General features: G+C 41.4%; 2 protein-coding genes and 2 long non-coding RNA genes across 15 annotated transcripts; 1 reads left to right on the top strand and 3 right to left on the bottom strand.

The window, feature by feature from the left end:
* Nucleotides 1-821: 821 nt before the first annotated feature.
* Nucleotides 822-5,508, bottom strand: COX20 (cytochrome c oxidase assembly factor COX20). The gene is made up of 4 exons (XM_081857734.1): nucleotides 5,325-5,508; nucleotides 3,502-3,616; nucleotides 2,706-2,769; nucleotides 822-1,637 (listed from the first exon to the last, which is right to left on the bottom strand). The coding sequence occupies exons 1-4, from the start codon at nucleotides 5,358-5,360 to the stop codon at nucleotides 1,502-1,504; spliced, it is 351 nt and encodes a 116-aa protein (XP_081713860.1). The 5' UTR covers nucleotides 5,361-5,508; the 3' UTR covers nucleotides 822-1,501.
* Nucleotides 5,507-18,890, top strand: LOC309339583. Of its 12 annotated transcripts, none has more exons than XR_014155457.1 (6): nucleotides 5,513-5,614; nucleotides 11,197-11,279; nucleotides 13,990-14,090; nucleotides 15,931-15,990; nucleotides 17,177-17,283; nucleotides 18,448-18,890. It is a non-coding gene; the product is annotated as an uncharacterized lncRNA (long non-coding RNA). The 12 variants fall into 12 exon arrangements; XR_014155464.1 differs by lacking the exons at nucleotides 5,513-5,614; nucleotides 15,931-15,990; nucleotides 17,177-17,283; nucleotides 18,448-18,890 and adding exons at nucleotides 5,621-6,365; nucleotides 7,935-8,021; nucleotides 8,818-8,881; nucleotides 11,837-11,930 and having other exon boundaries at nucleotides 13,990-14,191; XR_014155455.1 differs by lacking the exon at nucleotides 11,197-11,279 and having other exon boundaries at nucleotides 5,507-5,614.
* LOC309339586 lies at nucleotides 9,892-10,635 on the bottom strand. The gene is made up of 2 exons (XR_014155467.1): nucleotides 10,490-10,635; nucleotides 9,892-10,409 (listed from the first exon to the last, which is right to left on the bottom strand). It is a non-coding gene; the product is annotated as an uncharacterized lncRNA (long non-coding RNA).
* DESI2 (desumoylating isopeptidase 2) lies at nucleotides 12,168-26,391 on the bottom strand. The gene is made up of 5 exons (XM_081857733.1): nucleotides 24,308-26,391; nucleotides 18,021-18,093; nucleotides 17,153-17,246; nucleotides 16,451-16,592; nucleotides 12,168-15,686 (listed from the first exon to the last, which is right to left on the bottom strand). The coding sequence occupies exons 1-5, from the start codon at nucleotides 24,344-24,346 to the stop codon at nucleotides 15,453-15,455; spliced, it is 582 nt and encodes a 193-aa protein (XP_081713859.1). The 5' UTR covers nucleotides 24,347-26,391; the 3' UTR covers nucleotides 12,168-15,452.
* Between the last annotated feature and the right edge of the window lie 842 nt (nucleotides 26,392-27,233).

Below are 27,233 nucleotides of genomic sequence, written 5' to 3'. Positions count from 1 at the left end.
GTAACTTTGGTTAGAAGTCTCTACAAAATGAAAACGGGCCATGGAAAAGAGCGTGTGCTTTTTGCTTGCATTAAAACATCCCATGTTAATGTTGAGATCGCTCTTCTGCATTAGGTCTATGCAGCGCCTCTGGTTAGACTTGTAAGCATATCAAGTTCACTTTCAATTGTTATGCATGCTGTTACCTGTATAATTGTTTTGTGCAAGCCTTATTAGCAATGGCACAGGATTCTGTAAACCCCACTTTAGGCAGTAAGTTAGCACTAGATACCCATTCATCCAGCTAGGAAAGCCCATCAGAACAAATATCTTTCTGGTTCTGCATTTTCATTCAGGAGCAAAGTACCACAACATCTTACTACATCACCATTACAGTAGCAAGGGATATAAAATGATCGCTTTGATTTATTTACAATCATTTCTACTGAACTTTATTCTTTTTTTAAAGTTCACTTAATGAATATGAAACTCAACCTATACAAGTAATTACCTAGATCACTTGTTGAACTGCTAAAACAGGATACGTTTACAAACTCTTAAAGCATAATGGGCTATCTTTGGAAGCTAGGCCTAGATGACAATCCGTACAAATAATTTTGCTGCAGGGATTCTCAAAAGCAACAGAGGCAAACTACTTTTTACAAACCCCACCCCTGAAGAGTAGACCTCTACAGCACAAAGAATGGTTAACAGTAAAAACATTGCACAATGCTCTTAAGTATATTTCTACTCGCCTACCTAGCTCTTAAATTTATTTTGATTAATTCTACATAATATTGCAAAGAGCACTTGCAATGCTAAACAGAAATATAGGTGCCAAATGTAATTAAGGATGCTTTTATTATTGTACAAGCAGCATACAAAACTGGTAAGCGGTCAAAGGTATGGAAAACAGTAGCCACCACTATTATCAAACAGACCGAACAGAATTGCTTGCTATTATAATTACCATATATACAATTGGGTAAAGGCTTTGTAAAAAAAAAAAAGGGTGGGTTTTTTTTACATGATTTCAGTGCAGAAAGCTTGCATAACTTTTTCTCTGGAGTAGAAAGGGTAATGAGTACTTTCCTAGAATGATTCCCTTTAGCTTAATTTAACGCAAACAGTATTCTAATGAAAGAACTTGATTCAAGTGATATATTTTATTGAGGAAAAGGATGCTTGTATGCAATTTTAGATTAGTTTAACATTATTGAGCAACCTTGCAAACTCAAATTGCTTCCAACTCAACACTAGTTTAAGACATTCTGAAGAAGTTACAAGCATCACGGTTACCTTGTGCTGCTCTAGAATCCTGGGTTAAACAAAGTGTCATCTACTGCCCCTTCCCCAAGGAAAGTAAATCAGATTACATATGCTTCACCCTTGATTTGAAAGTGAGAATAAATGAAAAATACAATTCGGAGCTTCAGGGCAATCAACTGAACTGTTTCCTAATGCTCGGCAAATGAGCCATGTCTCGTATTGTGCTTAGAAATGTTCACAACCAAGTGCTGTTTCAAGAACGGCTTTCTTCACTTTTCTTTTTCTCTGGATCAAACTGGGTGCTTTCATACAAAATTTTCTTTCTCATCCCTTCTTGAACCATTCGTTGCTGGATCCTTAGTTTTGCATTATTGTATCTACAATAGACCCTCAATAAAGAAAAGGCAACAAAATAATGAATGATACCCAACCTATTTTAGAGAATAAGAACTCCCAGTATTTATTCAAATGGTATAGTATTGAACCAGCCTGTACTTTGAAGAAGATAGAAATGCTTTACACAACTTTTTCTTAACTGTATTCTGCAAACAAAAATGTGGAATAGATGTGCACATAGGGAAAAGTTAAAGAAAGCTTTGTACAAAGGGAACAGACTTCTGCCTGCACAATAGGACTTCACCTTCCTCATGTCCTCTCAATCCACTATATGCACCTTCATTATGCACCTTTAGCAACAGGTGAACACATTCCTCTTCAACCAGGCCTTTGGCTGATGAACATCTTATACCCTTTTAAAAGTGCTTTTAAAAGTGGTCTTTTTGCTCATTATTATTTTGGGTTTTTAAAAAACGTTTTATGTTGTGAACCACCCTGAGATCTGTGGATGAAGGGCATTATACAAATTTAATAAAATAACAATGCCCACAAAATCTGCTTGGGAGAGAAGGCACTTGGGGGAGATATGTAGAGTCTGCAGAAAGTAGATGAAGGCAATGTTCCATTGCAGAAACAAGTCTACTCATGCAACACTGGAGTCTGCCATCTCTCAGTTGCATCAGTGAAGATATTGGATGTTATTGGATGTGAATTTGGATTGTTATACTGTACTACCATATTATTTAAACACCCCTCCCAAGCAATGGACAGCTGGAGTAGGGTGCAGAAGGTGCAAATAAGTCATATATTTCCAGGAATAGCCTGGTACACTAGTGTGATTACATGCGCTGAGTTGTAGGCAGGGGTGCCAACTTGAGTAAAATACTGGGTGGGCTCAGGTAAGCCTCATGCTGCATCATTATTCATAAGGCGTGGCACACACCATTTGAATGGCAATGCCCATCAACTTTGGGGGACCTGGTTCCCTCAAATATTTTAGGGGGTGCGCAAAGGGACATAGGTTCCTAGGAGTTGGCTCCTAGGGTTGTAGGAAGAATCCACCCAAAGCCTATCCGCTCACATCTTCAACACAAGTCTGAGAATTTCAGAAACATACATACCAACATCCTAATGTTGTCAGGATAAAACCTCCCACTCCAAAGTCACAGGATCGTCTCACTCTGCCTAGGCAGAAAAGAAGTTTGTTCGTTTGTAAGTTATGTAGACAACATAACAATTGGACAAGAAGAAAAGGAACTAACAGAAAAACAACGTAGGAAACGTATTTTAGAAGTATTTAGCCAACTATTTCTGAAGATACAGTTGGCTTTGCATAATCTTTATGATACCATGGTTGCACAAACCAATGAGACAACACATTAAACAGAATGAACTACAGAAAATTTGGGGTAATTTGACATATGTACTAACCTCATAAAATTTGACAAAAGGTGAATAAAGGAGGAAATGCAGCCTGTTGAACAAGACAAAGACTAGATTCTAGAACTACTGGCTGCAAAAGAAAGGAACCCTCTTATAGATCGGTATTGTTATAATGAGGTTATTATTGTTTACCTTTACCTTTAATTGAAAATAATAAAAACTTATTAAAAAAGAGAAAGGGACCCTCTTAATTATCCTCAGCAGCTGAGGTATGCTTATGAATACCCCAACTGCTATGAAGTTTAAAGAACAATTGGTATGCAATGTTTTGGAGACTGATTGTACTGTATGTACACCTTTGCCGGGAAGGGTTTTAGAGAGGAAGCAAGCAACACTTTATGTCAGTTGTTGCGATGTATTAATTGCTGCATGGAGCAAAGTATTACCAGAAGAGAGAATGGAAACAAAGAGAGAATGGAAACAAAGAAAATATTACATATAAAAAGAAATATCTGCAGATTAACCGTTACTTACTAGTTGCCAAAAAGTGTCCAAGACCCAAAGTTAGACCACCCAATGAGCCATAGAGCACTGATTCTCGAGCACAAGGGACATTTCTGACGTCAAGTATTCCCAGTAGCTTAAAAGACTTGAAAGAAATGACATATATCACATTAAACAATGCATTGGTTATGCACAGACCCCTCTGAAGTGCTGCATTTAGTACAGTAGATCACTAATAGTGATGTAAAGCAAAAAGAAAAGAGCATGTAATTTTCCCACTGGGCCAAAAGGACAAGAAAAGGACACAACCACTGAAACTAATTTATCTTACTATCATTATTCTCCAGTAGCTTTTTAAAGGGGTGGGGTGAAGTTGTTGAAAAGTTATTCTGTTATTCTCATTGTCATTCTCATACCAATGGACAAAGCATGCATCAAATCACCTTGATCTTTTGCAGCTACCATCCACCTGACACTGAGCCATCCTTCTGGGTTGGAAGGCTCCACATTGCAGTGGTTCCTATCTTTCCTGGAGTTTTGACAGGAGTATGAGCATGCTGATTCTATTGAATTCTCAGCACCATATGATGCATTGGAAGAAAATCCTATACAAATTTCCACTTTGCATCACCATTCTTTTAAAAATACAAGCGTGCTCTAAATTTGGCATTTTTATTTTACTTGCATTTAGTAAGGGATACGTAACCGGAGGTGAACGTAAGTAGAGGTACCACTGTATTTGGGGGGAAAAGAAGTTCATGCTGCAATCCTACAACCAGTTGAAGGTGTGCTGCGGTGGGGGCGGCAGCAATAGGAAACTGTGAGCGCTGTTGTACAGCTGGAGAGAAGTTTCCAGGTGAAACAGCATTAAGCTGTTGAGGCCTCTTGGTATGCCTGTGGAAAATGGAAAGTGCAGATGTCTCACAAGCAGTGCAGGTCTAAACATGGCATTTTGGGGTTGTTTTGGGAGTCATGGATATGAAGCTTCCATAGACTGCTTTGCCCACCTCCACCCAACATGCTCACAAAATTGGTCTGTACCGGAACAATGGAAGGCAAAATTCTTTCCCCCACCTTCCAACTCTGGCTGCAGCAAGCTGGCATGCATCTGCTCTAAAGAAAAACATTTTCTTCCAATAAGCAAAGGTTACATTTATAGCACAATCCTATACACATCTACACAGAAGTAAACTCACTGAGTGCAATGAGGCTTCTTAAGTGTGCATTGGATTGCAGCTACAAAAGCCTCACTTGTCTGCCCAAACATTCAGGGTCAGGGCATAAAACAAAGGATCAAAATTTCTTTGGAGCTACGGTTGTCATGTCTTCAGTATACCCCTCTGGTTTCCTCGAAGGCAGGATTAAAAACCATTTTAAATGATTAGTATTTTAAAAAAAGAAAAGAAATGCCAGCGATTGTAACAAAGGAACCTGAGTAAACAAAACGAGTATTATGGTCCACTTATGGCCGTGCGACGCGTTATGTGGACTCAGAAATATATCGGGCATTAAGTGGTTTGAAGCGAGGCTCGGTTTCCTAGGGAAGGAGCGCTCTACCAGGGCGATAAGGCGCGACGGTTGAACAGAGCTTCCACGCTCAGAGGCAGTGTACCTGCTGGAAGGGGAGGGCCAACAGAAAACAGGCTACGCGGCTACCGGGAGTCCGCTGCTGGGGAGGCAACACTTGGCTCCACGAGCCCTGCGAGCCTCGTCACGTCGAGGCGGTTTGCGCGCTGCTCTGACGGCACAGAAGCCGCAGCCCCTTCCTCCGTCCACACGAACACTAGGGAGGCCCTAAGCAGCCACCGCGGAGCTCGCCGACGGCGCCTTGCCTCCGCTCCCAGCTCATTTACCTTCTCCGCGTCCCCGACCTCTTCCTCGCCCGCCATAACAACCCCGCTTGCCAGGCTTCTCCCGGCCGACCAACCGCCGCAGCTAAACCACAGAGCCCTAAAGCCTGAGTTGCGCAGAGAGGCCTCTCGCGCAGACGAAGGCGGCCGCTCTACCCATCCGTCTCTGCCGTCCGCTCGGGGTTTTTCCTCCCTCCCACTCCTTTCCCCTGTATGGCCCCTCCTCTATCTCTATGGTGCTCGGAGAGAGAGAGAGGGCCGGCGCCATTTTAGGTCTGGAGAGGAGATTTCGAGTAAGGAATCCTTTGTTCAGTGAGATGGGTCACGGAGCAGCGCGCGCGCCTGCGCGGGAGCGCGCCGCTTCCCTCCGCTCTCACCCTCCCCCACCCTCTCCAACCAGCAGCCTTGCGCGCGCGCGCGCGCGCTCCCGCGTCCGGCTCCCGCCACGAACGTCGTCGCGTCAGGGTGTTTGATGGCGCCTAATGGCGGGCGGGGCGAGGAGCGCCTCAGGATAAACCAGCAGCAATTAAAGACTAACGAGGGCGGCTGGCGGGCCAGCCACGTTCCTCTGGCGGCAAGGCTGCCGCAAGTGTTTCATAATAAGGCTGGCCAAAAAATTGAGGGACGTTCTCGCAAGTAAGCCGCGACGGCTGCTGCTTCTTCTGGAAGAAATCTTCATGTTATATGGACTTTTATTCTCGTCTGCGGAAAGGCGGGCATGTGAATTTGAAAAGTTCCGAAACGAAAGCGCGAAACATGGGCGTGGTGTGGGGACTCGAGGGGTGGACTGGGACGACCCACCTGTAAAGGCCCCGTAAGGATTTCTCTCAGCCTCCCCTCCCTCGCAGTTGTAAATGACAACCCCCGAAGAGCCCAAGTTTGGATGACTCCCTAAAGCAAACCTTGGCTTAGCAGCAGCAGAACCACCACCAAGGGCAGAGCCAAGAGCCCCTGATCTCCTCCTATAGCACAGTAACACTTAGTATGACGTACGTCCAGGCCCAGGCCCGGATTTAGGTTTGATGAGGCCCTAAGCTACTGAAGGCAATTGTCACTGGGTTTTTTTGTTGAATATTTGCTATATGGTAATTTCTGGTCCTGTTGTCGTTTAGTCATGTCCGACACTTCGTGACCCCATGGACCAGAGCACGCCAGGCACTTCTGTCTTCCGCTGCCTCCTGCAGTTTGGTCAAACTCATGCTGGTAGCTTCGAGAACACTGTCCAACCATCTTGTCCTCTGTCATCCCCTTCTCCTTGTGCCCTCCATCTTTCCCAACTTCAAGGTCTTTTCCAGGGAGTCTTCTCTTCTCATGAGGTGGCCAAAGTATTGGAGCCTCAGCTTCAGGATCTGTCCTTCCAGTGAGCACTCAGGGCTGATTACCTTCAGAATGGATAGGTTTGATCTTCTTGCAGTTAATGGGACACTAAGAGTCTCCTCCAGCACCATAATTCTTTGGTGATCAGCCTTCTTTATGGTCCAGCTCTCACTTCCATACATCACTACTGGGAAAACCATAGCTTTAACTATTCGGACCTTTGTTGGCAAGGTGATGGACCTAATAGGTATTATGGACCTAACAGGTATCTAAAGCCATTTGCACATAACAAAATATGTATTTTATCAAAGTTTTTTCCCCCTTTAATTTTTTGGGGTGGCCTCCAAGAGATGGGGCCCTAAGCTATAGCTTGTTTAGCTTATATAAATCTGTCACTGTCCTGGCCTCTATAAAACACATCAGTGACCCACATCTGCCTCCAGACATAAGTGAAAAACACACAGAATCCTTGTGAGACCACAACTACAGAGAAACACAGCAGGTGGTGGTTGTTTTTTTACTAGCAAGGCAACAAAATTTACTTCACTGCAGGAGATTGGACTGGATGACTCTTGAGGATCCCTTCCAACTCTACCATGTTGTAATTCTATGGAGTACGAGGTAAAAAAAGCCAAGAGGATATAAGTTGAGTAGCATTATCTATTGGCTAGAGAGAAGCTACCCTTCAATTTAGGAAGGCTCCTAGGGCTGAAGGCAGATGGAAGAAGCCGTTGCCTGTTGGCCAGCACAAAGCCTCTTTCCCTACACTTTGTGATCACTTGGGAGTGCTGCAAAGGGATATAATTGATTCTTGCTGCGTTTCGTATTTAAAAACTGCATAGGTTAGTGACTGATGAAAAGGAATCTACAGTGTCAAAATCCAATATGCACAAAAATTATCCCAATAGTTAAAATAGTTTTAATTCTTTGTATTTGCGTATGGAAATAGTTATACTTAAGAATTATGATGGGGGTTTTTTCTAGGTTTACATTCCCCCCCCCCACCTTTCGCCACAGGAAACAAATCCTAAGGCTCATTTCAGTAATCAAAAGAAACAAATCCTCAGGCTTATTTCAGTAATCAAAATACAAGTTATGTTATGATAACTGAAATAGTGCTTATTCTTTATCTCACATAAATAGCTAGTAGGTTGCATGCCAGCGGCTGTAATAATTTCATTACTGTAGTTCTGTATTATTACTTTCACTGATGTGTTACTTGTGGTTTATGAGAAAAAGAACTGCAAGCACTGAAAAGTGATACTGAAATTTTATTTTATTTGCTTTTGTCTGTAGTTATTCTGTTGCTATTCTGTGGCACAGTATGAAATAGAAGGAAACAGGGTGATGGTAAAGCAGTATTGGAGCTGTACTGAGGACTAGGTAGATAATCCTTTATTTTATATCATGCAGTTATATATTGCTCAACTGAAAAATACATAGGGCTTTAAATAATTTTAATATAAACAGAATTATTTATGCTTGGATTATGGATTGGTATACTATGGGTTAGACCAGTGCTTTCTTTCTTTAAAAATGTTTAGGGGTACTCTCATTTTTACTCAAGAAATTCACCATTTTATAGTTCAAATTGGGAAAAATAAATACAGTAAATGGACAAAAGTGCAAAGATTCACAAAATGCTTAGGGGTATGCGTCCCCCTGCATACCCGCAGAAAAAAAGCACTGGGTTAGACACAGAAGTGTAACCAAAAAATAAATACATTTTCCCTTTCATTTAAAAATACATTGATGACTTTTTCTTAGCAGTTATATAAGATATATTAAACAGACTACTAGGCTTTTTACAAGAAAATGTAAAGAGGTTATTTTATTGTATCATACTTCCTATTTTGAATAATTTGGAAAAGCAAGGTAAATTTGTTTACATGAGCGTGACTGACAGCTGACAGAAAATCAATGGAATGAGGAGAGAAGAAGTTTACAGTGACTTCCTCACTTGCTGGTGCAGCACTGCCCAGAGATTTAGGGGGAAAACGCATATTTACAGGGGACTGCCTAAGTTATTTGACTGAAAAGATTTCTGACGTTTGCAAGATACAGATTTCAAGTACATACTGTATCTGCAATGAATGAAAAGTTAGTTCCATATGCCATCTGGTGGTTGTCTGTGAAGATGCTGTAGCTTTAAAAAAAATCGTCTCTTCATTTTACTCAGGGTGCATCCTGATGACATAATTTTAGAGGTGAGCCTGCTGTGGACCCACATTCATCTACTTTGGGTGGAAGTATGGTCTTTTTATCTGCACTGAACTGAGAGAAAGCTGCTTCTTCTGCTTGCAGTCATAATACTGCTTAGTTATGCTTTGACACCTGCAATGTTTCAAATCTCTGTTTGTTGTTTTAAAAATAATTTCAAAGTTCCAAACAATTATGTAATCATGCTTTGCAACAATGGTTGTATAATATTTGGACACATAATAACTTAAAGTTTAAAAAGGGAAAAAGTGTGCATTTGTTGTTGTTGTTATATTTGTAACCCGTTCATCTGACTGGGTTGCCCCAGCCATTCTGGGTGGCAAGCATACACGTTGTGAGTGGTAGCTGGTGCCCATTGGGACAGGTGGGGTAGATGTCAGAGAGGCCAACAGGAGGTGGAAAGAGCCAATGACAGGCAGTGTCAACTAATGCTCGTAAAGCTGCCCTTCCTCAGGGCAACACTGAGTCCAAATAGAAGGTTTACATGTGGTAGGAATGTATTAACTATAATGGAAGCTGGCGAATGACGAACTATGAAACTGTAAATGTAACAGGAGGCTGAGTGACTGCTCCTGCAGTCTCTGAACTATCTCCCTCTTCTGACGTGATCAGTGCCATCCAAGCTGACAGCTTCTCAGGAAGGCAGAAATATGTGAATGGAGCCCCCCAAGTGATTGTGCTACTTAAACTAGCAGCACTGGTCACACTTCAGGCAGTGTGTGCAGCATAGAAGCTGGGTGCAGAGCTTTTTTCCACAAACAGCCTTTTGTGTTGGTGGCAACGCTGACTTCTATGCAAATGCCTGTTACGTTATCAGTCTTGATAGTATTTTCAAAGGGCATGCTTCCTGTTACTTTGCTGAACTAAATAAGCTCCCAAGCTTTTGTGCACTAATCACGTGTTTCATAGCATTTCTCTCAAACTTATTTTAAAGCCAGCCCAGATCATCATCACTTCCCCAGTAAATAGGTCCTGTACATTAATAACATTGAAAAGCTGGACAGTTTGTTCTTTTCAATCTAAACAGAGATGGTGGGTTTTTTATTTTTATAGGCATAGAAGTGGGGGGGGGGGGGAGAAGAGTAAGGAAAATTCATATAACCTATGTTGTGTCACAGGAAACATCAAATAAATCTAGTGGAATCAGTTCCTGATCTTCATCTATTTCTTCTTTATGTTGAGTTCCCCAGGTGCTTAGCCTCTTAAACAGTCTCCGCAAAGCAGCAAATTTCCCTTTGCTCCAATCTTTCTTGCCTTTTTTATTTTCAAGTCTGTCTTTCAGTTCCTTGTACTGCTTAAGTTGTTGGTTTTTTCTAAAAAATAGCTTAAAGTAACTGTAGTTATCACTGCTGGTGTACCCTTTAGTCCCCACTTTTGCTTTTTGCATTTTTGGGTTGATGTTTAGCAAAGCCATGAATCTGTCATTCAGTTTCTTGACATTTTCTCTTAGCTGAGGTAGTTTTTCTGACAGTTCTAGCACACTCATATTAATAAATTCCATTATTCTTCAGAAGGTCTTTCTGCTTGAAGTTGGTGTTTTCCTTTCAAAGTCTACGGACAGGAAAATCTTATTAATTGTAGATTAAGTCAAAACTTTAATCATTAGGCATCTATTAATTTTTTTTACTAACCTCATAACACTGTTTTGTCTTTTAAACTAATAGATTTCCATGGATAAGGACAATACTGTATATATCTGGCAGTGAAATGCAACTTTTTATCCAAGAATTATTAGTATTCTGTTTCTATGAAAGTTGATGACATCACTATTGCTTTAGTGACTTCACAGTAAATGAAAGGCCAGTTCAAAGATGCTAAAATGTGCTGTGCAAGTACCTTCTGCTGCAGGAGACAAGTAACTGTTCCATCTGGCTCAAAAGTTGGTAGTTCCATTCTGTGGTGGGATCAGAAGATAGGATGACAAAAGGCAACTGGAATGTGCAAAGCCTTGTGCACTTGGGAGGCAAGGACCCTCACCCATTTTAGATGATCTGGCTTCATCTGCCACTTCCCCCCCTACCCTCACATCTTCCTGGCATCTGATGCATCATATAGCTGCCTCTCTGTTTAAAGGCAAGGGTTGATTTGTTTCTATTTCTATTCCCATCCTCCTTTTCTGTGTATGAACTGGAGGATCTTTTTATGCCCTCTATTTTACCACGTGCTGCTCTTTTCTAATCATCTTGCTCCTTTCACTCTCTCCAACTGTCACTTATAACTCTCCCCCCCCCCCCCCCGGGTTTCTCTTGCATTCTGCATCCTGTCCTCCAAATTTCTACTCTTGTTGTCATTTTCCTCTTGGTTCCTTCTGACTTGCTTTTTGCTTTTAACCTTTCAGGAAAGGAGCGGGAAAGGTCCATCCTTTTTACCAGAGACCTGCCACTATATCTTGGAGCTGTATGTTAGCCTAGATTCCTTTTGGTATGTTGCATATGGGTCTGTTGTGTTTCAGTTGGGAGTTGATAGTTGCCCAATACCATCATGAAAATGTTGTGTCTCTCCCTCCATCTCAAAGTACAGTGGTACCTTGGGTTACGTACACTTCAGGTCACATACGCTTCAGGTTACAGACTCCGCTAACCCAAAAATAGTACCTTGGGTTAAGAACTTTGCTTCAGGATGAGAACAGAAATCGGGCGGTGGCAGTGCGGCAGCAGTGGAAGGCCCCATTAGCTAAAGTGGTGCTTCAGGTTAAGAACAGTTTCAGGTTAAGAATGGACCTCCGGAACGAATTAAGTATGTAACCTGAGGTACCACTGTAGAATGCTGAAGAGGCCAGGTGCTTTTGATGAATGTCAGTACTGTACCAGGATGCAATAAATTTTTGGCTTTTCTAGTATTTTCCCACAAAAACATCTTAAAGCAAGTTGTTTGTCCAAGAAATTCTTGTTCTTTCCTTTTTTTCTTTGATATCTAGATAAGAATAAATATTATGAATCTTCTGATAAATGTTATGTTTCTCTTTTTTTGTACATTAGCCATCCTTGTACCCCACCATCAGTTCCCATTGCTCTGTTCTCTCTTTTGAAATAGTTTAATTTGAAACTCTCCAGTGATCACCCCTTCATCATGGTATGGCACTGCATATGGATTGTTTTGAAAGACCTTATATAGTTTATATAGTTATGTATTGCTTCTGTTTAATAAAAACCTGTTAAAAACAATATTGTCATGTGGAAAGCCTTTGTTCACTCTTGCATGTTAATACTTTTATCCCAAAATATAAAAATAGATTTAATAATGCAATAGTATATAAAGAAGTGGAATTGAAATCTAATATTTAAATTGACAAGAACAGAACACATGCAATTTGTTCTATAAAAAACTTCTCTTTAATAAATGGATGGATTCAAGTTTATAATAGTTTGACATGTCAAAGTAACAAAAGTCAAATTCTCTGACTATTTCATACAAATACTATGCATTACAGTAAACTTATCTTAAGTTACAAAAAGTGTCAGTGAAAATTCAGTATCTAACTGTCTAAAAGTGAAATTTTTCTTATCAATTGTAATTACAATTCTATTGCATGTTGGAAACCTACTGCATTGTTATAATCAAACCATTATACAGTTTACTGATGCAAACTGACAAAAATGTAGCATTTTATTTTTGGCTTCCTGAATAAAGGGTGACATTTTAATAAAAATGGCTTTAGTAAGACAGAACACCAAACAACCGTAATCTCTCTTAAAGAAAAATAATCAAGTATTAGGAATTTGACAGATCAGAGAACCCTGAATGTATTTCTACTACCCGTTTGTTTTTGTTGGAAAACCCCCACAGATATCCAGTATTCTCTTAGCTGAGAATAGTGTTATAGTTTTTAAATGCACACTTTGGCCACTGGCAGACAGTGTACTCCCTGCTGGGTAGTAATGCTGGTGAAAGGTAACTTGAACTATTGCTTTAAGAACAGCCTTTGGCAGGGTTGTTTGTTTTAAAGAATCAAGTGGAGACCGAGCATAGCACATGTGGTAAGATATAAGACTACCACCACTTCATAAGATGTACCAAATTCAAGGTTCAAATGGTAAGTTTGTTCATGGGGCTATGATCATTACTAAATGGCTTAACAGGGAACTCGTATTCAAAATGAACCACCAAATTATTTATTAAAAAATGACTGTACTTACTGTGTCATGTATATCTTTGCATTGCTTGCATGCTATCGATGTGTATGAAAGTATGTGTGTATCATATACAGTGCTGTGAATATGAGCAGAACAAGGCCAATTTTTTTTGATAAAAATTTGATGGAGATTAATCTAGTTCCTAATGTTTGTCCAAACAACTATGACAAGCTACAGAATCACCAAAATCCAGCAATCCTATGTAGGCACAACTACTTCATAACTCCTCACAAGGGCCTCAACATAGGTGATAATTCCTTAAGTGTCAATACATATGTTCACCAAATTGCCCCTTCCACTGAAATAAGTTGGGAGGTTTTCAAATGGAGGAATGCTGTGTGCATTTCAACACACACGGCTCTGGATCAGAGCTCATCTTGTTAACATTTGAGCTTCATTAACAGCTTCAGATCCAAGATGGAAAATTCCATTTCCACTTCACCTGCAGTTCAAAGAAATCCTCTCGTCTATCCCATTGTCATTCTACTAAGAAATGCTTTATATAATTTGGCAATCGTGAGTAGATTGTCAATCATAAGGATATAATTCTCAGAATCCTAATCAAAAAGTATGAAGAACAAAGAGTGTAGGGTTAAACATGTGGCATCCAAAAAATCTAGCAGCTTAAGCAGATTGTGCTGGCTACTGACAAAACAAGAATGGTTAAAATGCAATCATAACAGTACTGTTAAAGATAATTTAGTTTCTTACTAAAAAAGGTTGGTTAAAATATGGAACATGCTCATTATTTCACATTTTTGAGAATTATTATTGTTTGACTTTTAACAGGATAATGTTGCATACCTGAGTATTGTTTACAACAAAGTCTCCCTCAAATGAGTGTATGTAAAAACTTGAAGTGGTTAGAAAAATATCTAATGCCTTTTTAATTGGAAACAATACCATTTTTATACCTTCAGTGGGATTGTATTTGTAAAATAATATGCCAGAACATAATGTAAATTTATGAACAAATTAACCAGCCCTCTTTTCTTCAGGTTGTCCAATATGTGCAGCAACAAAATACCTCCCAATTTAGCTGACTGTGTCATCTACTCTGAAGAGTTTATTCAACAAACCCAGCAATGTAATACCACATGTAAGAGTTATTTACATATTCTTCACCAGACCTTTGTTTATACATAATTTCCAGTTGGCCTCTTCCCAGTTAAATGCAAGATCCTTAAGGCAGCATGTATAGTAAAAATCTAAAACCTATTCCAATTTGCTATTAATTCTACTGTATTCTTCTTCCTGAAGAAGACATGCTAACATTGGGGAAAGATACCAAATAGAATGAATTCCTCTGTTATCTTGATGAATGCAATTTGTCTTTGATAGTTGCTATTAGACTAACAGTTAAGAAAACTGTGTCACTAAAAGAAACATCTGGGTAACTCACCTATATCTGTCATTGGTTCTGTTGTGAACACAGAAGCTGAATAAAACCTTTGCATTCCCTCTAATTGTTGAATGTTGCTGATGGAAAACTAAACAAAACACTTTCCATTTCTCTTCATGTTTCTATTAAGAGACCCTTCTCTTAAGCAGCAACTTACATTTGGTTAAGTTAGCTGCAAAACTCACACTGCTAAAGTGAGTTCAGTCATGAACCAAATGTTACCATGTTATGTTATCTAATGTTAATGTCTAATTGCATGATTCATCTGTATTCCTCCTATAGTTCTAGGTAATGTGAAACAGCACTGTTATTTGATCTTAATGGGGGGAAACTGTTGATGTTCAGAATGACGTTTTGCATCTCTAAGTCAGACAAAAACATGAGGCAAAAAGGAGGTTGAAATCTGACACCAGAGAGAACACACTCAGCTTTGTAGTAAAATATTAATTCACTCAGCATGAGTGGATAAAAACTGACAGAGAAGTCACAGTTTTAGGAACAGATATTCTCAGATACATACTAAGGTAACCTCCTTGGTTACTAGGACAGATTTCTTTGTATTGACAATTATGTACCCTGTTTACACATAGTATTCATCCTTCCCTGCTTCATTATCAGCAACAGTTGGAAGTGAAATATTTTGTCCTGCCCAATTCCAAGGTAGCAACAAACAAAGCTGCTCATTCATCCACTGAGGCTGATGAAGTCATGCAGGCCTAATTGAGCTGATTAAAATTTATCTTTCAATGGCAGGTGTCCCTGTGGGACTTGTAAACAGCAGCACACAATACTGTAAACAGTTTAACTTCTGCTCAGTTAGTCCAGGCTTGCTGATTAGATGAAAATCAAGATAGCAGCTCCACCATAAGTCCTTCCCATTTCCCCCATAAACATTTTCCCCACTACATACAAAATCCTGAGTGGAACACCATCATCTTGAGCTGGAGAATCAATTGCATACCAAAGACATTAAAATGGCCACTCTCTGAAGTTCTGTAATGAAGTCAGTTACTGACAAGGCTTCCAAAGGCTTCAGTGTAATGGAACTTTGGACTAAACCTATATTTTAGCATGATGTCCAGTTCTTGCCCCTGACGCTGACTTTGGCAAGGAAGCTGAGGCTGCTGCATCTTCTGCTTCTTCCAGTTCTTCCTGAAGCTCTTGGCTTACACTTGACTGAAGAGCTGCAGGTGTAAGCCATTCTTTTGGTAGGCAACTTTGGAGAAAGGGGATACAGGAACTGAAATAGGCAAGGCGATTCACCCAACGAGGAATTTCTTTTCCACAGAGAATCTATATGAAATGCCACAAGTTATCCAGTGCTTTTTTTAGTACGTGTCAGTTTCTATACTTGAAATACAGATCACTGAATTGAAATGCCTGTCAATTATAGTACAGTGAATATGAACCCTTCCTGATGTTACCTGTGAGACAGGCAAAACAAATACTATATCTAACTCAGTCCATTCTGAAAATAACAGTAAGCTGGGCATCAAAAACTGAACATATTTTTGAATGACCTTTTTTACCCCAACAGTGCAATCCTAGCCATGCCATTTCAGAAGTTCTATTTCAGTTCAATGGGGCTAACTCCCAGGTAAGTAAGATAAAGAGTAAGTGTATGACAAATCATTTAGTGACTCATTAATGCTGTTTCAAAAGTTCAAATTATCAAATGAAAATTACAATTATCAGTTTTCTGTATGAGTCATTTATATGTAAAGTATAGCTTTATAAAATGCAGTTTTGTACATTCCAATTATATGAATGGAAACAACTGGGGAAAAGTTAAGGTCTCCAATTGCTTTTGAGAAAGAATGGCTTATTACTCTTACAAGGTCACTCTTCTTCATAACTTGGCTAGCAGGGTTAAAAACCCACAGAGCTTCCTCTCTGGAAGTGGCAGTGAAAAGTGTTGCTGCTACCATTTTATTTCCAGCAAGTCCTCGATTGAAAACACATTAATATTACATATGTAACCTATGTAGCCTACAAGTACTAAAGTGTTTATAAAAGTAATGGCAAGCATTTGCCCATGCTAAACAAATAATACTTGCCTCTGAAAAAGCTGAAGAAAAGTGATTGCAGTTTTTGTGCATTAAGTGATAGGCATTTCCTTTAAAGTCTTTTCCAAGTTCTTCTATAATTTTTTCTATATCCTCCTCCATGAAGTCAGTACTTCCAAGAACAACAGCTTCTCTAAAATAAAAGAGGGTGGAGGCGGTTGCAGAGAGAGAAAGTTGTTGCAAATCAGACTGGATATGTTTTTATTCCCCGTTTGCTCTTGACAGCATGCACACACCTCCAAAAATTATTGTGTTAAAAATAGAACTTCACTGCTTTTGTCCTCTGGTTGTTTTTGAACTTCATGCCACGAGGCCTCACTACTTTTACACTACCACTTCATTGCTCTTATCCATGAGATCTCTCTGTAAATCCAGATTTGTGTACATACAAATGTATCATCAATCATTTATTATGCAGTCACAGGCCTGTTAAAATTATTTAGCGCTTTATACTGTATATCAATTTTTATTACTATATATATATATATATATATATATATATATATATATAAAATATTTTCCTCCATGGAGCTCAAGGTGGTGTACATGCTCCTCATTCTACAACCCTGTGAGGTAGGTTAGGCTGAGAGATGGTGACTGGCCCAAAATTAGCAGGTTGTAGTCAACAGATGTCTGAATCTAAATCACCCAAACATATTTTGGGTTACAGCAATAAATGAAAAAACTTCTTACTTGAATTTAAATGTTTCTCCCAAGTCAGATGCATTTCCTGGAGAAATTTCAAATATTCCAGAAAAAGGGTATGGATGTCCACCATAAGCAAATTCTGAAATACAAAATCAGGATTTTATGCACAACTCATTGTAAGTAGGACTTTCACTTCTGGTGATTTTATAGACATGCTTTGATCACCTGTAGGTTAAAACTGAAGTACAGTGGTGCCTCAGGTTACATACGCTTCAGGTTACATACGCTTCAGGTTACAGACTCCCCTCACCCAGAAATAGTGCTTCAGGTTAAGAACTTTGCTTCAGGATGAGAACAGAAATCGTGCTCCGGCGGTGCAGCGGCAGCAGGAGGCCCTATTAGCTAAAGTGGTGCTTCAGGTTAAGAACAGTTTCAGGTTAAGAACGGACCTCCGGAACGAATTAAGTACTTAATCCGAGGTACCACTGTACTGCTACAAAGTAGTTTATATGTACAAATGTCAGTGCTTTATATATTTATATAAAACTTTACATTACATTTGGAGAACACTGATTTAAATTCCCATAACAATTACACTGAGGCCAATATATGCAGAAACCATGGGAGAGGAATCCTCCAGATGCTGCCGGATTTGATCATTGGCCATGCTGCCTGAGGCTGATGGAAGTTTGAGTTCAACAACATCTGCAGAGCCACAGGTTCCCCAATACTGATCTATACCATGAATGAACAGTCAGATTATTTGTTGCAGAAATAAGATGGTGAAATGTAGGGAGGGAGACACTGCTCTTTTCCTCCCTCCCTCCCAGCCACCCACCCACCCACCCAGTACATGTCCTATGTACATTAGCTGCTTCTTTGCACCAATGTAAGATTAAAGCGTGATACATACCTCTGCCATATATCTCTATTCCTGAATGGAATACTCCAATTCCGAGAGAGGAAGTGTATTCATTCATCCAGTACTAAAAAGGAAAATGGGAAACTTAACTGACTGTGATTATGGTTTTCTAATCACGAGGTCAGCCCTGTACATGGAAAGAGGGGAGAGAATTTTTGCAGATTCCTCTTGCAGCCTCTTGTATTCTCTTAAAATGTGCTCTGGAGAGCTGGAGCAGAATTAAAGATGCTGCATGAGGCTACAGTGGTGAGGTTGAATTGGCAAAAAATACCTCCCCTGCCCCTTTAGTGAGTGGGAGCCTCAACAGGACCACAGCTCTGAACTGAAAGAACCTTCAGGGTACAAAAGGGCAGGACTGGATTGCATTTGACAGAAAACTATTTTTTTTTTAATATTTATATCCCATTTTTCTTCACAGAACCCAAGTTGCTGAATATGTGATTTCCAAACAGCCTCCCATCCACTGATAAGACCTGGACCTACTTAGGTTCAACAAGGTGATGGCTTCATGTACCACTGGAAATATCAGTTAATAGCAGAGCTGGACCATTAAATATTAAGTTCATTCCTGGTTCAGCTCAGTGGCAATGCTTAGCTGTTTGATTAAACCTTTACGTCTACAAGTGTTTGTCTCTTTATTAACATTGCTACACAAAACACAGGCGGCTGGACACAAAAACAGGGAGGGGATCCTGTCTCGGCAGTACTGTATGGTGCGCAAGGTGTTAAAACTGTGTTAAGAAGCCTCTCCTTAAAAATACCTGTGACTGATAAATAACACTAACATAATGCATGTGTTTGTTTGCAAAGTTACAAAACTGCACATACTGAACAATAAAACAATAATAAGTACAACTGTAATCCGTTCTGAAAAACCCATGGAATTTGTGTTCCACTGAATCTACAGCCGATCTACTAGAAGAATTATAAGAACTTCACTGAGAGGGGATTAGTTCCCCCCTGCCCTGGCACGGTGATTACAAATGATTACCTTCTGTACCTGAATCGAAAGCTTAGCCATGTTGATGGTATGCACCAAAACAGTCCCTGAAAAGATGTCTTTAAATGTATGAAGATTGCAAAACTGAGTATCATGCAGCAAATATAAAGTACAATTGAGACTAGAAGAAACTCAGCTGCATGGGAAATGCAGGGGCAGCAGGGAATTGTGAATAGAAATGTACCCCACAGCTCTTGCCCAGAGTCCAGACCTTCTGCAAATGCCACCACCTTTGCATTAGTCCTGTTAGGTCTAGTAGTTCCCTCAGACTATCCTACAAATAAGGAAAATTACGTTCTCTGCCATGGACTTAATTTGTAAAAGGGAACTATTTGTGGTAATAAAGTGCTTACAGAAAAAATGGTCACCCAGGTGGGATCATGGCAGATGTCTGGCCCAACTGCTTCTTTTGGAAGACTTGTAATTAACAGCACATTAAGAGAAGTCATATAATGGGTGGAGAAAGGGGATACAGGAACTGAAATAGGCAAGGCGATTCACCCAACGAGGAATTTCTTTTCCACAGAAAATGGGACTGGATGCTTCTAAACTTCTCACAACAATGCCAGAAGCGAGTGTACAAACCTGACACTCACATGAAACTGCCTATAATGCTAAACCACAATTTATGTTTGAAAAAAGTCTAAATAGGCAATCAGATGAAATTTTCTTGATTGCATTGTTGGTGGGTTCTGTTTGCACTGCAACTGCCCCCCCAACCGCTAGATCAGGAAGCTTCACTGCTTGTCTTGGAAATGGCACAGAGTGCCTGCTTAAATAACTTGGGTATATCCTTTTAAATAGTTTTTTGGATGTGCCTTCTTGGTTAGCTACTCCACATTTCTGAAAAATGTGTGATTTTTATCAGTGGTATTAGTTTAAATCCAGCTTGAGTTGGATAGAAAATAAATTTGAAAGGTTGAACAAGGGATAGGAAAAAAAAACCTGGATATGTTTTGAGCATATTAGACACACGAGATTGCATTAGGTGATCTTTGAAAACCTTCCCAAACCAGTCATACTACAAACTGAAAAATAAACAAGTTAGTAGACGTGTGCCTTTTTTTGTTTGCTACAAAGCAATACACCCTCACTCTAGCTTTGTAAGTCTCCCCATAATCAGTCAATATGTCACAGCTGTACCCAAAGGTAATTTACTTGGGAGGTTCTGCTGATACAGGATACACTGTTCAAAGTTAGGGAATACATTAGGTGTTAGTTTACACTCTGGGGACTTTCACATATTGGGACTTTTACAGAGCATTCTCTGCATGAAGTCTTTATGTAATAGCTTTAGGATTCTCAGTTCGCATATACATTTAACTACTTACAGGTTAACAAAAAATAGTGGATAGTAATTTGCCAACAACAAGGGATCAGAGCACTTCTTGCTTTTGTCTCCCAAATGCCATGCACTGAAAGTTATACCTCACACAATGAGTTTCACAAAACACATCTCGGTCCACCATCTAGCTAGGCTAGTTCCTTTCTGGGGCTAAGCCACAAGGCTGCACTATTACCTAATTGTAGATTATTGTCAAGATTACTAATTAGTCAGAATAGCCATTTTGTAAAGATTGGGACACGAAGAGAACTTAGATGTCCATTGCATCTAATTTCTTGTGAACTAGGCAAATGTTGCATTATAGAAGGCAATTAAATCACTTTATAATCATACAAACAGCCCTCCAGGAAAGGAGGAAGAAAAATGGATGGAATTAAGCAAAATACAACAGGAAAAAGATTACAAGAGCAGCAAGGTTTTCTTGCTTCTGAAAAATAATTCCCATTGTTTTTGAACATGCAAACAAAAAAATAATGTGCATTCTGTAACATGGAAGCAACCATAGCAGTGAATTTGTTCACTCTGATAGCATGCTCAGGGAAGTAGACAGCTTCTGGAAGAATGCACAAGAATCCAATATATACACCACTACTACATTTGGGTCACAATTACTCTGAAGAATGTAAAAATAATAGATTTCCAAGGCTCCCACAGGAAGATGGGGTTTTTTTTATCCACCCTCTTGCATTCCAAGTCTGGTGCAACAAGTGTGTATCCATGTGTGTCATGCAGAAGACAACACAGTACCAGGTAGAGGGATGGAACAGGAGAGAGAAGCAGAACTCGGCAGCAGTTTAAGAAGATAAAGAGGAAATATTCTGGTAGCAATACACAAAACTCCTAAAATAGTGTAAGGGGGGGGGAATAAAAAGCAATGGGATCAGGGGTGCCAACTTGAATAAAATATTTGGGGGGTGGGCAGTTAAGCCATGCCCTGCACAATCAATCATATGTTGCAGTACATGCACACCATTTGAATGGCAATGCCCATCAACTTGAGCGGCCCCAGCCCCCTCAAGTATTTTAGGGGGGGGCAAAGTCTTCTCAGCCTCTAGGAGTTGGCACCTACAAATGAGATTAAGCAAAGGGGAGAGAATTGTATTTGTTTATTAATTACAACATTTCACTTCTAAGAGGAATGCAGGGGTTCCTTCCTTTCATCCTCAAAAGAGGATAAGTTAGTTCTGTAGTCACCAATGTGATGCCCATGGGCACCATGGCACCCTGAGATACCTCTCCAGCTGCTGCCAAGACTCCCTATCCCAATTTTTTGTTTTTTAAAAATAAAGGTTTGGGGCTTTCTGGTTGCAGGGGCTGCTTGTATGAGTGCAAATAATGTTCTTTTCATGTCTGTTTTATTTGTTTTGGCAGGGGTGTTTAGGTGTTCTAGCTATTTTTATTCTGTGAATTTGTGCGCATGTGTGTGTGTGTGTGTTGTGTCCATAACAGTTTCTTAGATTTGCATATGTTCCCTTAGGCCCAAAAACGTTGGTGATGCCTGGGATAGCTGGAGAGATAGCAAACTTTCATGACGTAAATCAGACCCCAAGGCCCATCTGATCCTGCATTTTGTTTTGTCCTTGGGAAGCTCACAAACAAGGACATGAGCACAAGGACACTCCTTGCTTGTGATCCCCAGCAACTGATATTTAGAGTTGCACTCCCTCCAACCCTGGAGGTAAAAAAGCCATAAATGACTAGCAGTCTTAATCTCCATGAATGGCCTGGGTTATAGTCTGCACTGGGAGAAGGAAAAGCAAAAAGCAAACCAGACAAACCACCCCACTGCTTCTTATCTTTGCCACTACTACGAAGTGGCCATTTTATCTTTCTCTGGTTGCCTCCACTAAATAGCCCTTTAACCTTATGAATTTTAACTAGCTCAACATTTTTCTAATATTGGTAGGAGTGACATGGCACTTAAGAATGTGGTGAGATGCAAGACCTCAAACTGATTTTTCCCCTACAGCAACTATGCTTAAGGATTTAGTAATACAAGTTGAACAGTTTTCATTAAAACTAAGGGTGGAATTCAATGTTACGCTATTAAGATTGCTCCATCAGTACAAGCCCCATTGTGCCAGCAGGACTCGTTGTGCTGCCTTCTGCTAGCACAAGTTGAATCCAGCCCTAACTTTACAATTTAAGTAACTACATATCAGAGCTAACAAACAAACAGCAGCAGCAGTGACAAATGCTCCCAGCCCTTTGTCTTCTGGATTGTTTCCCTATCCAAGCCACTACTTATCAACTTGCACTCTCGGTTCAGCTTCTGAGTCTCATTTGGTCTCCTCCTGGCTTCTGCTGCAGTGCCCTTCTGTGCACTTTAGCACTTTCTCAGTGTTCCAGCTCACTTTAAATGTTCCAGCCCTTTAAGTTTCTGATGCCACAATTTTCTTCTACTTTCAACTAACTACCCTGTTTTCTAGCTATTTTACTTCAGCTCATGAGTGTAGCCAGGATTTTTGTTAGGGGGCACAGGACTTTGCTTGGGAGGAACAGGACTTGGGGGGGGGGTGAACTGATGTGATTGGTCAGTTAGTTAAGTATTTCTACTGTTTTACTTGATGGGGCAACCCATGCTTCAGCTGCTTGTTAGCCAAGGTATAAAACATTAGGACCAGGTGAATAGCATGTCAATAGACTGTGCACCTATTATCCAATGCCATTCTGGCTAAACTAATTTATTTGAACTTAAACAATAGGGAAAATTTACTCTTTGAGCTGTAGAAATTTGCAGCTAATAAAAACATTCACTCATTCAAAAAACTGTGACAACAACATCAAAGTTGTCCTATCTGTATTTTTTCAAGTTATTTTTAAAAATATACTTATATCCCATCATTCTTTCAAGAAGCTCAAGGGGGTATACATATTTCTCTGCAATCCCTCTTTTATATCCACAACACTCACGTGAGGTAGTTTAGGCAGAGAGATAGTGAACCCAGCCTTCATGGCTGGGTAAGCATTTGAACCTAGGTCTCCAAACTTCTGTTCTGACAGTCAATTCACTTAATTCACACTGGCTTTCTGCAATTCTTAAGAAGCTGTTGTGCAATGCTGAAGAAGTCAGGTAACTAGATAGGAATGGTGTGTGTCATTTATGAGCTGGCAAAGTAAAAGATTGCAACACTTTAGCCAAAAGCAATAGGGAGTTAAATATATCCAATGTTTTCCCCACATGATAAACCAGTACAGTACAGTACTATAATTTAGACTTTAAGGCCACCTGACTACACGAGTGCTAACCTGTTTAAAAAGATATTATGTTTCTACTTGTGTCCATAAATTATCATTTGATCTTTTAAGTAGTCACCCCCCCCAACCAGCTTAGGTTCTTTGTACATGCAAAAATGGTGGTGTAAGGTTCTAGCCCTCAAGGCAATTCAGAGTGTAGGAAACTTTAGGATTGTGTTCTGGCCAACTCCGATAGATCCTTATTAAAACACTATCATTCTTTCTTTGTATGCATGGCATCACATAGATCAACTCAAAGTACCAAAGATGGAGATGGGCACGAATCCAACACACAAGGAGAGGCAACTGAAAATTCACACACCTGTTGCGGTAACTTTGGAGCCCTTAATAATTCCCTCGCTTCCAAATTGTTATTGTACCTTTCCAGGGCAAGAAGGGGATAATGAAAGGAGCATTTAAACCAGCATCCTGCTGTATGGAGGGGGGGGGGGGGAGAGAAACATGTGAGCGCCGAGGAGCCGCAGAAGGATACTCCTGTGGCGTTTGGGAAAGGAAGGAGCTATGGAGGCAGAGCAGCAGCAGCAGCCCAGGGCGAAAGATGAGAGAGAGAGAGAGAGAGAGAGAGAGAGAAAGAGAAAGAGAAAGAGAAAGAGAGCGCCCGGGAAATGTGAGAGTTGAACCTGGCGGGGATAAACGCAGGCAGGCCCCCGACGGCCGGCTCCGTCGCCCACTCACCATGTCGTAGACGTTGAGGACCACCAGCTGGTTCGCCATTCTCCCCTCACGCAGCTCCAGGCGGGGGTCCCTCTCAGGCCTCGGGCGGCGGCCTCGGGGCACTCTCGGGAGGCCCCCCGGGCGGCCGCCGCCTCCTCGTCCGGCCTCTGGCTGAGGGGCGCGACGGAGCCGCCGGCAGCATGGAGCCGCCTCCGCTGAGGGAAAGAGGGGAGCCGGGGCCGCGTCCCCACGAAGCCTCCTCGCCCCGCGCTCAGCAGACGCGAGCCGAGAGCCGCCACCGGCACCCGGGTGGGGCCCAGCGCAGCTCCGCCTCTCTCGTTTGTCTCCGGGCTGCTGCCGCCGCCGCCGCCCGCCCCTACGGGCCGCGGGGGACGCGCGAAAGTGACCTTCCCTGAGGAGCGGCTGTTGCGCCGCCCGCAAGCCCCCTCTTTCCCCCTCGGCCAACGGCTTTCGCGAAGGAGCCCTTCCAGCTTGCCCACATCTTCAGCGCCGGTGAGGTGAGGCGGCCAAACTACAACTCCCAGCATGCAGCGCGGGAGGAGGCATGTTTCCCGGCAGCCCAAAGGGAAGACGCGGGAGCCCTTTCCTCAGTTCTGCCTTCTTCTGGCTGCTGGAATGCGCGAGGGCTCCTCGACCAACGGCCTTCCGAATGTCCGCGCGAAAGTTCGCCTCGTGTGACCCGAGGCGGGGGCAGCTGGCTGAGCGCCCTCGCTGCCGCCAACGAGACGGGTGCGGGGCCCGGTGCGTATGTGAAGGAGCCGCCGCTGCCCTCAGCTGACTGAGGGGCTCAGAAGCCCTTCTGTGGCGGAGCTGCCCAGGGCGCACGCAGGATTCGAGCCCTTTTGCTTCTTTGTGGCCTTATGCGCCCGCTGGAATAGGGAGGAGGAGGAGAGGGGGATCAGGAGCGGGCGTGTGCAGCGCCCGATCCCATCTGGAAGCCCCTTTGCAGTGCTTCTGCTTCCCCTCGCCTCGCAAGCGGCGCTTAACATCATCAATCGCTGGCCTCTCCTTCATGTGCAAAAGGAGGTTCTTTTTATAACAGATCAAAGACTCCCCTTATGTGCAACCTGGGGAAACTCGGTTTAAGCAAAGGAATTGGCAAACCAGGCTATCAAACGACAGTTGCAAGTTTGTATGTTGGAGAGAACTGTGATTTCTTCCAAAGTGAAAGCAGCAGCTCTTCTCATCTACAAAGAACAGAAGTAGGGAAAGCACATGACGCTGACAGTTGCTATGCCTAATTCATAGTCAATTTCACCATAATGAGATTATAATTTGAACAGGACTATAAATTCATTACAGTAGCAGTGTTTTAAACCTACGAACAAATAGATGGTGATCACCACATCCGTGTTATCTGCATAAGGATGCAGTTAACATTTCAGGTGTGAAATATGGCTATGGTCGTGTTCTGCTTCCTATCTGTTCCTTTTTCATTCTTTATGTGGGCACAAGCTGTAAACACCATGAGAAAGGTCTGCTGTCCTCTGGCCCGACATTCCCCTGACATCCCCTTCCCAATTGCTTAGTCCCCTAGTACCATCCTTTGCTCCTACACCGCCCAGCAGCCGTTTGTCAGTACTGCCCAATTAATGTCCCCAAATTACCATTGTAGCAACCAACGCTGCCTCGTGATCTCTGTATCAACCAATGGTGGCACAGAAACAGAGCACCTGATTGCTGTACTGTACTTGAGTGAGCACGCTGCTCACTCCCACAGGCTGAAGTGAGAATATATTTCCCAGGATGACCCACAGCCATTTCACAGCACCTTGGAAAACATAATTCCTTCTATATATATGTGTGTGCTCATTATATGCAAATAAAGGGATGGGGCCATAAGAATCATAAGTAAACCTTTGGTGCCCCATCTCCTTTCCTGTTTTGTACATAGCATTTGGGAGCCAAAGAAAAGACAGTCTGGTTTCAAAATCAAGGCCGAAAGACCAATGAGCTGTACAAGAATGCTGCATTTCTCACACTTTTTTCATTTTTGGTAAATCACTTTCAATGGATTGTTGCACTGATCATTACTAGGTTCCATTTCAGCTCCCAATTCCGTTCAGCCCCAGTGTTCTGATATGGAGTTTTGATACATACACATATGGTGAAATACATTATTTTTTCCGCAGCAGAGTTTGAATGGTGTAGGAAATGAATTTGTTTTATATTGATTTGAAGCTTGCAATGTGCTATTTTCAGATGGGTTTTTTAAAAAAACAACAACAACAGATATCAGATTTGATTCAGAAGAATGCCAAAAGTGGTGGAGGAGTTTGTTTAGTGGTGGTGAATTCTTGTTTAGGATACAGTATATCTTTCTGAGCCTTTTAATGTAAGGAACAACAAACTGCTTTCTTAAAAAAATATTAAACTAGGGAGAAATGGTTGCCCTCCAGATGCTGTTGCATCACAGCTCCCATAATCCCTAACCATTGGTCATGGTAGTTGGGGGCCACAGCTCAATGATAGAGCATATATTTTGTGTGGAGAAGGTCCCAGCTTCAATCCACAGCATTTCAAGGTATGGTTGGGAGAGACCCCTGCTTGAAATCCTGCAGAACAGCTTCCAGTGAGTGTAGACAGTGTACTAAGGTGGTTGAACCAATGATTTGACTTGGTATAAGGCACCTTCCTATGGAGCTGTCAGGAGTTCAGTAACACTTGGGGGGGACACAAACACTAAATAGTCCATCCTTATGTTAAACCACATATTGCTGTATCCAGTGTTTATTAAATGATGTATCAAGGACCAATGGGGAACTTCAGTGTCACAGCTTGCCCAGTGCCTCTTCCTTCCCCCTGCCCGATTGTGCCATTGACTTCTGGTTGGACTGAAACCCACACCAACAGCTCCCCATATGCTAGGTAAAGGTGGCTGGGAGACGAAGTTCAGAGGGGGAGGGAAATGTGTCCCTCGTCTAAG

Source organism: Podarcis erhardii (genome assembly GCF_964252035.2).
Source record: "Podarcis erhardii genome assembly, chromosome: 3".
In the NCBI taxonomy this organism is placed as follows: domain Eukaryota; kingdom Metazoa; phylum Chordata; class Lepidosauria; order Squamata; family Lacertidae; genus Podarcis; species Podarcis erhardii.
Note: the sequence above shows the minus strand (reverse complement) of the source record. Positions and strands in the feature narration are given on the sequence as shown.